Below are 12,252 nucleotides of genomic sequence, written 5' to 3' on the forward strand. Positions count from 1 at the left end.
CCCACAAGCAATTGGGACCCACCAAAAACACAAGCACAAGCACCTCTGACTGATGTTAGTACCAGAATGAAGGAGGATGATATCACATCAACCCAGGTACTTGCACCCCAAAACCAGCTTTTCTGAGAATGACTTCCCTTTTCTATTAACAATTTAATGAACATTGAGTTGTTTTGGGTTGACGAAGAGTCCACCTCCACAAGAGAAGACTACTTTCCATTTTTAGAGAGTTCAAGTGAATCAAATTCTATTTTTGTCCATTAGTTGACAAAATTGTTTGCAGGATCACTCATGTGAAGTTAACTTTCTCTGTAAAACGAGCATTATAGTAAATGTAGATCAAAGGTGACACAATTTATGCAGGCCCATGACTAAAATATTTATTGTCTACCACGTTTAACAAGAGAAATATTTTATAATATTTCTCATCTTGTTGTTCAGTGCTATCTCACCTTTGTAGTACAGTGCCTGTGAACTTTCTTTCTATTTTGCATTATTTCTGCCTGGGGGTTTTAGTTCGAACTTCTAATTATTTTCTGCGTTATACTAGTTCCCTTGATTCCTGCAACCTTAATTTTTAGTCAAAAATAGTAACTTTTTCTCCACCTTTACTGTGTGCTATGTCTTTGTCAGATTTCCTCATTGGTTATCATGTGTTAAAAAGAAAAGGATTTAAGAGGTTAAATCAAAGAATTAGACAAAAAATACTAACCAGACAACTGAGAGAGAGGAAAAGTAATATCTAAATATTTGCAAGCTAATATGAAAATTGATCAAGCGATTAAAAAGAGGGAGGTTCACCTTCAAAAGAAGCCTTCCGAACCCGTTTCACATGTCCCAGATTCTCTAGAGGCGCAATTAAATTTAACTGTCTAAAAGTTTACATTGGTTTCCATTTAGAGCAAAGCAATAAAAACTCATAGGGAATGTAAATGCACCCTATATCTACTCTTAACTCCATCTTCATTTTACCCCCCTCCAGCCCCTCTCTCTCTCACACATGTATAACTGCATACGCAAAAGGTGAAACAACAACAAATAAAGCCAAAATTAGAGTACCTGATCAGTGTACTGGTAATTTTTGGTTCAATTTTTGCAGCAAACACATCGACTGCACAACAAAGGGAGAGTTTCAGAAAATGCAACAGAGGATGTATGAAGTTATGTATTACTCTGAAGAAGAAATTTCATGGACAATAATGGATTTAGTTTTTTGCATTTACAAACATTGTTGTTAACTTGTGATCCAAAATAATAGAGACCAATATACAGTGTCGTTCAAGTGAGCTAACACCAAAATTCAAACGCACATGAAAACATGGTAACTTAACTCAGTTAAACACCCCTCCAAATGAGCTCCTCTATGTTCATTTTTCATAGATCTTCTAAACTGATAATTACTTCTTATGATTTCTTAATTTAATCTTTCATTCATTCAATTTCATCGTAAAGTAATTACACAGAAGATCTTCAACAATAGACATTCGGATCATAAAAAGACATCCAGATCAAGAACACAAGCATTTACTCTAGGAAAACCCAGTAACCTTAGAGAAATTCTTCAGTTCAACAAGAGACACACCTAGATCATCTAGTCAACAATAAGGTTAAACTGACCATAAAAATAAAATTGGTCAAACCTGGTCCACTGCCTCCTAGTCAAGTCTTAATCCTACCACTGAACTCAGTCTGCTAGGGCAATAAATTCGGACATGCTGCTCTGCCATATCTCAGAAGTTTGGTCCTGTACTTTCTCAAGAATTCTGTCTGCTGCCTTGCCTCAGAAATTTCAGTCCTGCAACTTCCTTGCCTCAGAAGTTCAGTCCTGCAAATTGTCATCAATTCGTCCTCAGATTTGTCTTGTATAAACCTTAGATTTCATCCTCTTATTGACCTCAAACTAGTCCTTTTCTTTCTGCCTCAGAAAATCGAATTTTACTTTAGATGTGTTCCAAATCTTGCTTGATAAGGAGGTCGAATGCCTCATATATATAGAAGATTAGCTTGCCGAATGGGTGCCTCTTCACTGGAACCAACTTGACTAGGAGAAGGGCTGACTTGGCTTCTTTGGAGCCAAAAAAATTATTTTTCAAAATTCAAATTTTCTCTTTTCAAAACTGACATGAAGAACATGTCATATATTTTCTTCTTTTGACAATAGCATGAAGAACATGCTTTATATTTATTACAAATACATCAAGAGTAAAATATTAATTATGAAGACCAACCATAGCTACAAAATTCAACACTCCCTCTTAGTTAGGGAAGTATTCATAATAATAAGAAAAGGTTATAACAAATCATCACCAATGGTAAACCAAATGTGACAACATGCTAAACCAGTAGCATTAATCAATTACCATAATCTGGTCAAACAACTTTGACACATGGTAAGTCAACAACATCAACAAGTTACCATAATTTGGCTTGGTACCTCTGACCTATGGTATATCCCCACCAAAATCTAGGTCGGTACTCCAGACACATGGTACATCATTTAGCATCAACTAGTCACCATAATTCGAATCGGTACCTAACACATGGCATCCAGACTAGTCTTGGTTGTTGATTTGGGGTAGCATCGAATGTGCTCTAAGCCTCAAATTTTGCAGGGAGGCTTGAGCATAGGTATTCCAAAGAACCCAGAAAGTGTTTTAGGAAATTCCACCCAGAAGTGATTTTATTAAAATAATTTATATTTTTAATGGGGTTCCTAAGTCTAAACTTAGGAAAAATTAAAATATTAATGGATATTAATCTAATCAGGGGTGAAACTTCTACAAAAAGCCACGGATCAAGCCAAAACGATCTGAGCCTTTGATTATGATTTAATCTAGGCCGTTGGTTGTCCAACAGAAAGATATAAGAAGGGGCTTGAGGATCATTTGGAAAACACACAGAGAGAGAGAAAATCAATTTTCTGAAGTGAGAAGTTCTCAGGAGGAAAAATCTATTAAGGAGATCTCTTCTAGTCGAGGGGCAGGGATAGCAGCTTCCGGAGAGAGAAATTCTAAGCCGGAGATACATCAACAGAGAGAGGCGGTGAGTGATTCAAAAGCCTTGACACAGAGGCTGACGCAGGGCCAGAAGGGCCACGCAGAACCAGCGCAGAGGGAGAGAGAGGAGTCTGAAATCTGCAAAGGAATTCGAATTTTAAAAGCCGGGAGTCAGGATGTGAGACCGGGTTGCAGAAATGGAATCTCTTGGGTAGTAGATCGACCAACCAGAGAAGTGACACAGCACCCAGAGAGTTTGATGCAGACACTGCACAGAGGCAGCCAGAAAAGTCGGGGGGCAGTCAGTTTGGGGCTGGATCAGACAGGATTTCTCCGTGACTGTGTGAGGTAAAACTCACAAAGCTTCTGCCAGTATTTCTCTCTGTAACTGAATAATCTTATGAGGTATTCAGTGATGTATTCAGAATTTTCTACTGCTTAATAATAAAAAACCCTCGAAGTTGTTGCACCGGTTTTCCCGCATTGGGTTTTTCTGGGGACTATTGTCCATAAAAAATTGTGTCCTATGTGTTTCTATTTTCCTTGCTCAGTTTCTATGTTTCATAGTCATATTTAATTGGTGTAGGTTGCTTCAGTAATTTACTTCAATGTTTCAAGAAGAAATTTGAAATAAGCTTGCAATGCAATTTACAATCTAGGTGAAGTAGACTCAGTTGGTTGCAATAGGATTCCTGAGATTGTTAGATCTAGGAATTTTCACATTGGTTCACCATCATTCGAGTCAATATCTTTGACACGTGGTGAATCTCCAAAGGCCACACTCTAACTGAGTAATTCGGGGCCTGATGCTAAACGAACCTGATGCTCCAAGACCATTCTTCCTCATTTGGGTCAATATACTAGACACAGGGAGAATAATTATCCTCTGTCGGACAATTCTCCCTAATAAGGGTCAATATACTTGACACGGGGAGAATGTCAGTCCATGACGCTATCTCATCAGCACTCCCTCTCACTAAGAGAGGCATTCTCAACAAATCCAAGCTTGTCCCTGAAGTATATGTAGACTTCATCCTGTGACAGAGACTTTTCCAAAAAACTGCTATATTGTAGCATAATCCGAAGCCACACTGCTTCCTTTTGTACCATTTCTCGATACTGGATCTCACTGTGCTTCAACCTATCATCATGGTCGTCCCCTGCATCTGATCAAGACAGTCCTACAAGAAGCCTCTGAAGCCATACTACTCAACTTGTCAATTCAGTTGCAATATACACAACTTCTACAATACTGAGTGTGACAAATGTCTGCTTCCTGCTCATCCAAGAAATCATAACGAAGCCAAATTGAAGCAATATTCTAATAAACTCTTTCTGTCTTCAGCACTCTCTGCCCAATCTGAATTTGTGAATCCCTAGAGTTGTAATTCACTATTTGACACATCTCAAACCATAACTGACTGTGCCATGACCAATTGTACCATGTTGGTACTTCAACACATTTTGAGCTACATGTATTGGCTCATAAACCAATATGCTTCCTTCACTAGATTCATCACCACAGCGTCTTTCCTGTCACCCTGACTAGGTGCTTCCTCTCACATTGAAACATATCCTACTCTAGTAACTCTAGCTCCTCCCTCTGCCACTGTTGCTTTCTAGCATATCAGCTATCTAGCCTGACAATGTCAATGACAGTTCATCAACTTGAACTCGGAGGTCAAGAAGCTAAAATAAGGGTTCTTAACTACTCCCTTTGAATCTTTTTGCCGCAATTTCTCCCTCTAACAAATGAGTCCTTCTACTTCCATCAAAGACAAATAATAATGAGATCAACCAAGACTTATCAGATATCCATCAATATAAGAATACCAAGCCTAATGTGTCTGCTTGTGATCATACAACGTCGCCTTCAATCATGAGACTTCTTCTCATGTACTTCAAAGTTCAAAGCCTTCTGTGTATATTTCTTCCTTTTCATTGAGGAAAACGATCTCTGCATCCACTTGGTGCAATTTCAAAGCAATGATTATAGTTCTAGAAGTGTACCTCACAACTGGAGTAAACATCTTGTCACGATCCTCTCCCTCTTATTGGGAGAACCTTCTATTCTAAACTCTCGCTTTGTACTTGTCTATATTGCAAATTGTCGCATGTTAGATCTTGTAGATACATTTGGAAGTCACCATTGACTTCTCTTAGGCACAATCAAGGTATACTTCAAACTTGTTTATCTGCCTACTCCCTCTGAGCTCAAATCTCATTTAGTACAATATCTCTCAGCACAAATTACCGATTCTAGGAAAGTCCTCTTGTCACATGTTTTGCTTGGTTCCTCCACTACTTCCATCTATTGTCAGAGCTTTAGCACCCTTTACTAAGTACCTGTAGCCCTCACTAGGAGGCATGAACGAATAATTACAACCAAGCAAAGGATACAAAGACAAAAGACTAACTAATAGTAAAACAACAACAATAGCAATAATCAAAGCGGAGATAATGCTTATCTTTTAAGGATTCTAACAAAATGTCAACGCCCTCTTAATTTTAGTCCTCTTGCATCCAACTTACAAATTTTATCGACCTTGTTCTCATCATCAGCATAATGTCATTATGTTCTTGCATAGGCTAGGGTTTCTTCTTTCAGTGGAAACATTAATCTAGGTTTAGTTTTAGGGTTTTATCCATAAACCCTAAAGCTTTCTTATTCAAAGCCCTTTTAGCTGGCTAGGGTTTTTCAAACCCTAGATTTCCAATTTTCATATCCAAATATCAAAACCCTAGAATCTTTACATATGAGATGAACTTCATCATTGTCATCAATCAATCAAGGATGTTTCGTCCAATGAATATCCTTGATCTCTCCAAACCAAGTAACTTGGCTTCCTCACAATCATTGTAGCAGCAACAATATATTGTCCTTCGAGATTTCGTCAAATCATTATGTGCTCAACATTATGTCAACACCCAATTATCTATGCAAGATCTTCCACAACATCAAAACTTTTTTATTCGATCAAAAAGCATCAATCCGATATGTATTTAGTCATTTATATCCTTGGACAATACTAGATTTGCAAATGACTTTATCAAGAGAGCCTTTAATCTCTAAGCTTGAAGAGGGACCGACTTCTTTTCCACTATCAATGCACTTTATTTATCAAAGTGGTCTTTAAAGGCATATTAGTGAAAGTGATCCCTTTTCCCTTCTTGCCTTGATGTGCAAAATATATTTCAAGACTAAGCATCCATAAATCATAAAGTAGATACCATTCTTCAAAATATCCTATCAACAATCATATGCAGTGCAGAGTTCATGACATATCTTGCTTCTAAACATGTAATGCAACATTTCCAAAGAGCACAGATTCGATATATCATATTTCGTCCTTTCAGTAGATGAGTAAAGGTTACATGTTTTTCCTATGTGGCTATGTCTTTCCTTGAGCCATCATTCAAATTGTAATGTTGTCATTTCTTCAAGAATACCCTACAATTCCATGGCTAATTCAGTGACTTTTCAATCTACTAAGATTAAGTGTTTTCTTCATTGAACTGGAGATCAATAGTTCCAAGGAGAAACTTTGATACAAGTCTTACTACATACTTTTAACGAGACCTCTACTTGGTCCTTATTGACAGGCCTAGTCTTCAAGAATGTGCCAAAGGAACTTGATCTCAAACAAAGATCATTGTTAGCAAATTTAGTGATTGATACATACATTTTATTTTGCAAATTCATAGCTTCGATGGTCTCTTGTAGATCAAGCTTCATATTCGTCGTAGAACATCCTATAATTGTACTTTGCATGAAACAGAGTCATGCTTGCTAGGTGACCAAAACAACTCTTCAATACTCCATCCTTGTCGTAATTTCGTAAATGCTAAAACATCAGCCCTTCTTAGACAATGTGTATCATATTATTGTTAATATCCATATCAATATTGTATCTTCCAAAATACTCGTGATTATGAATCAGTCCTTCTCCATAGACAAGGTAAGCTCCAATGATTCTTCCTTCTATTTGGCAGGGTCTTATGAAGCATTAGTCAAATCACCAAAACAACTTGGTGATATTTTGGATATTCCTGAGGCCATTTACTCGGCCCTCTATCATTAGTCATCAGGCCTTTTGGCCTTATGCAACTAGATTGAAGTATGCCTTTCAGCCTTCATGTAAAGCCATGACTAAAGGCATATCTCTGGTATATATTTGTTCTTCTTCCAAACTATGACATTTAACTAGGACAACAAACTTTCGGCCTACTGTAACTGGGGCCTTGAGGTAACTTTGGCCTTACTGCAACAGTTGTCTAGGGTTATTTTGTCTATAGAGTGAAGTATCTAAGATTTGTTTCGGCCTTTACTAAATATTATCACAATCTTAAAAACGGATCACGGTCTTCTAGCCATATGAAACTTGGCTTCAAAAGAAAGGGTATTGTTTCCAATACAAAATGGAGCTTCAGTCTTTTGCAATTTGCACTGAGATCTTCTCAATCCTTTGTCACAAGCTCTGATGCTTGAAAAAATTTGGTACTCATTTCCTATACATAGAACACAGAAAGTTTTCTGCTCCTTTTCATTGCCGAGACAGACCCTTGTTAGGACACGGATTACATTGTGGCATCTCTTCCTCAACTCGGCCTGAACAGAGTCCAATTTTCTTTTGGCTTCATTTTGAAGTGTGTTCCCTGAACTAGGGCTTCTATGGCAATCCCTAGAGAATGACTTGAAACAAAGATGATTTCTTCAGGGTTGTTATTTTACCATAGCTCTGATACCATGTTGATTTTTCGTAGATCTTCTAAACTGATAATTACTTCTTATGATTTCTTAATTTAATCTTCCATTCATTCAATTTCATCATAAAATAATTACACAGAAGATCTTCAACAATAGACATTAGGATCATAAAGAGACAACCAAATCAAGGACACACGCATTTACCTTGGGAAAACCCACATGGGGGGAAATCCAACAACCTTTTCCTTAGAGAAATTCTTCAGTTCAACAAGAGACACACCTAGATTCATCTAGTCAACCATAAGGTTAAATTGACCAACAAAATAAACTTGGTCAAACCTAATCCATTGCCTCCCAGTCAAGTCTTAAGCTTGTCACTGAACTCAGTCTGCTAGGGTAAGAAACTCGGACCTGCTGCTCCGCCATATCTTAGAAGTTTGGTCCTGTACTTTCTCAAGAATTAGGTCTATTGCCTTGCCTCAGAAATTTCGGTCTTGCAACTTCCTTGCCTCAGAAATTCGGTCCTGCAACTTCCTTGCCTCAGAAATTTGTTCGTGCAACTTCCTTGCCTCAGAAATTTGGTCCTGCAACTTCCTTGTCTCAGAAGTTTAGTCCTACACCTTGTCATCAATTCGTCCTCAGATTTGTCTTGTATATCCCTTAAATTTTATCCTCTTCTTGACCTCAGACTCATCCTTTTCTTTCTACCTCAGAAGATAGAATTTTACTTTAGATGTGTTCCAAAATCTTGCTTGATAAGGAGGTCAAATGCTTCATATAAATTGAAGATTAGCTTGCCGAATGGGTGCCTCTTCAATGGGGCCAACTTGACTAGGAGGAGGGCCAATTGGGCTTCTTTGTAGCCAAAAAAAATATTTTTCAAAATTCAACTTCTCTTTTCAAAACCGACATGAAGAACGTGTCATATATTTTCTTCTTTTGACAATAGCATCAAGAACATGCTTTATATTTATTATAGATACATCAAGAGTAAACTATTAGTTATGAATACTAACCAAAGCTACAAAATTCAACACTTTGCACTCTGGCTTACCATGCACAATTTATTAATGATATAAGCTTCCCATCCACAAGAAGTTACCAGATTATATTTTAAGAAATGTATTAACCAAATGACAAACAAGCGGGGTTTGGTACAAAATAAGACTGTGAAGTGTTAACGAATAAAAATTTACGTTTTGTGGCACAATTGGTGAGGCTTATTGTCTTCGTAACTTCATCCATGAAACCTCTTGGAATTTAATGCACTTGTTGTGGACGTTTGCTTTCGAGGCAATTTAACCTAGAAATGTGACTCCCAAAGGGCTTCAAATGTCAAAACTTTGAAGCCTAGAACAAATAATGGCAACCAACGTGAACTGGGATATTCATTCAAAAGACCCACCAGGTAGGCACTCATCCTACAACCTGTAATGTAAATTTATTACAAAAAGAATTACCTTAGTCTCCAACCCAAACAAAAGGACCAAAAAGGGTTTGTTACGCTCAAACAAGTAGGGATCCTAGAGGGTCACTTGCTTGGTTAAGAGCAACAATGAAGCTAAAGCCCACTGTCACCGCAACTAAAGCTTCCTACTCTTTATGGACTTTCACCAATGGGAGGAGAACTGATATATAGAGAATCACTTATACAAGATAGGTCAACTAAGATGGATGTGAAGTGATCTCAATGACCCTTTCCTAGGAGAGACTCAAGAGTGGGACTTGCTTGCTTTTTAAGCAAGGTACAAGGTTCTCTAGGATAAGGGGATAGGGATTTTAAGGCTAGGTTAAAGGAATGTGATTTGTAAAGGAGCTTCCCAATCCCTAAAATCCTTGTGGAACTTGGCTTCCCGAGTTGTCTTTGAAGAGTTGACTTTGATTAAGATATGGGACCACACGGGACCAAGTGGACCCAGGTTAGGTCAAGAGGAGGGAATTTAGAAACCAATGATGATTTTGACCTAAACAAGGAGGAGAAGGGGATCAAAGAAAGAATTTTCACTTAAAAGTGCCAAAATGATCCCTATGAGGTACTAGCCTAGGGGAACCTAGAGCGAAAATCAATCTCAAGGCTAGGGCTTGGGATATCTCACAATCCCACCATCTGAATTTCCTCAAATTTGGAGGAGACCTTGGAGACTCATCAGCGCAGGAGATACCAAGCAAGTTTTTCTGTGGGTAGTTTGAAAGGAAAATGATGCCCTAGGTGACCCAGTAAGGCTAGACCTAGAGAAAAGAAGGGAAGGTGAAGAAAAGTGGTTTTTAGGATGATCACCTTATGGTGGACCAAAGCCTTATCCTTTGGGGAGATTGGAACCAAGAAGAATAATGAGAATGGATTTCGTTTCTAGGTCAAGGAGGCTTCAAGGACAACTTCAATTAGCATTAGGCAAAGGAGAATGACCTTAAATCTTTTATACTTTGTTTTGCCAGATGAGATGGCTTATCAAGATAAATTCAACCATAGAATTATTCGTAGGAAAATTCGTTCAACATACACGGCCCATACGCAGAGAGATGCTATATAGAAACATAATTCCACAATTTCGTAGTAAATGCATGCAGCAATTAGCCCTGGTATAGCATAATTCTCATCATCAATGCATGTGACAAAGTAAAAGAAGAAATAGCATTACATTAGTACTTACATGTAAGAGAATATATCCAAACATTAAAATTCATCCATGCTCCAAATTTCCATCCACCAAGAAGGAATAGCAAAAATCTCACAAGAGATAACGATCCAATCCAAGTGATTATGCTAAAACGAATCCTCATCACTTCTATTTATACACTTCTAATGAGTTCGATTTAGTTACTTGGGCATACATTAGCCCCTAAAATAAAAATAATGTGCAAAATAATTAACTTTTGGTGACAAGCCCACCAAACTAGCTCATAAACAAAAGAATAAGCCTCTTAAGAGGTCGAATGATCAACAATACATGTCGTTGGGCCTTCTAAGAAGCCTGATGAATCCATAAGTACCATAATGATGAAAAGGACTCCCAAAAGTAATGGGCAAGGAGTTGGCCCCTTGTTCTCCAAATAATAAACCTATGGTGCTCTCAATGGGTGTGAGAGCACACAAGTAACCTCATGGGTCTCCAAGTAGGTCGAAGATGCATGTAGACCATTTGCAAGGGCTCAGATGATGGTGTAAGTGATGCCACATCAGCATACAAGTCCAAGGTCATCTGCCAAGTGCATGGTACAAATGTGGGGCCGGTTAGGCATGGTGAACCTCATCAAATAGGTGAATCTCGAGCAATCTCTAAACATCTCTAGGGATCCATGGAGTGTTGTCTACTGCTATGGAGGCTCATGGTTCTCAACACACACCCTACATGTGCCAATGTAACCCTCTGAAGGGTTAGGACCCCGTATAGGGAGACCAAACCCAAAATGGAGACCATTTGCAATCCTGCATAAGATCCAATGCGTCCCCTAGCCTTCCAATACAACAAGTCATTAAAGGAAATCGAGTTAAAGAGCTTACAAACCATGGACAACAGGTGGGCACTTCATAATGGCATGCCCTTCCATAGTGGGCTTTGGCATGTGCTAATGTCTCTAAGCTCCAAATGGGGTTAACCAAGTATCCTATTAGGTGGTTTCTACTTTTAAAGGGGATAGTATGTCCAAGGTACATCCTTCAAAGGGTGGTGGCATGTGATAAAGAGATGAATGGAGTAGGGAATGAAAGGGGCAGCCCTGGGCCACATGTCGTGGTACAAGGATAGCTAATAAAAGGGAAGCCCATGCTTGAGTATATAATGTATAGGAGGGAGCAATCGTGGTGCATAAGGTGCCCTGGAATTTATTTTTCCACCCTTCTTTATATGCCTTTTGCCTTTTATGATTTTTCTTTAATTAACTACTTGGGGCTCAAGGGATAAGAGCATGATGTGTAAGGTATAGCAGTGGATACACCTTTTAAGGTAGGGTAGTTGATTGCCTACCAGGGGTTGGGACCATCATGGGTTCCTGAATGATAAAGGAGACTCATCTAGGGCCTATAGGAACCAGGGTGATGGCCATGATGATGGGGTAGAGCTCATGTATTGGCTTTTGCCCACGTGCTAAATGTGGTTGTCCCGACCATCTTTTGCATTTTGTGGTACATCTTCCTGTTGAATGTGGCCAATTATACTTTTACTTTTTTTTCAGCTACATCAACCTTCGGGGCATCATTCCAAGCCCGACCCAAGGTGTAGGAAAGAGGGGGGGGAAGGCTAACCCTATGTAGACCCAGTGGAGAAATGTGGACCCAGGTGGGAGAAATGATGGATAGGGTTATAATGAGTATAAGGGAAGTGATATATGTGGATGAGGGAGTGGGACCACGAAACCAAAATTAGGGTTTCCCACGTAGTACCATCCCTAAAGCCCAAAGGTCAGTAAAAGAGATCCCACGGGACTAGGGTCTACGGTTAAAGAGGTCTAGGGGACAAGAGCACAAACCTAGCCCATTCTTTCCGTCGAATCCCCCCATTAATCCATACCCAGAAGTATCCATGATAAGCAAACTACAATACTCAATTA

General features: G+C 38.8%; 1 protein-coding gene across 1 annotated transcript in view; it reads right to left on the minus strand.

The window, feature by feature from the left end:
• The window catches only part of LOC149244252 (tRNA-specific adenosine deaminase TAD3-like), a 293,332-nt gene that overhangs the window by 260,875 nt on the left and 20,205 nt on the right, over window positions 1-12,252 (minus strand). The window contains exons 2-3 of the mRNA XM_089374775.1: window positions 1,060-1,111; window positions 802-872 (exon numbers count right to left, since the gene is read on the minus strand). Of these exons, the coding sequence (XP_089230901.1) occupies window positions 802-872; window positions 1,060-1,111 (123 nt within the window). The remainder of the gene's footprint in view (window positions 1-801; window positions 873-1,059; window positions 1,112-12,252) is intronic.

The sequence above is a fragment of the Pinus tabuliformis genome, chromosome 8 (genome assembly GCF_031772625.1).
Source record: "Pinus tabuliformis cultivar Carrire ecotype Pingquan chromosome 8, CPIR1, whole genome shotgun sequence".
NCBI lineage: Eukaryota > Viridiplantae > Streptophyta > Pinopsida > Pinales > Pinaceae > Pinus > Pinus tabuliformis.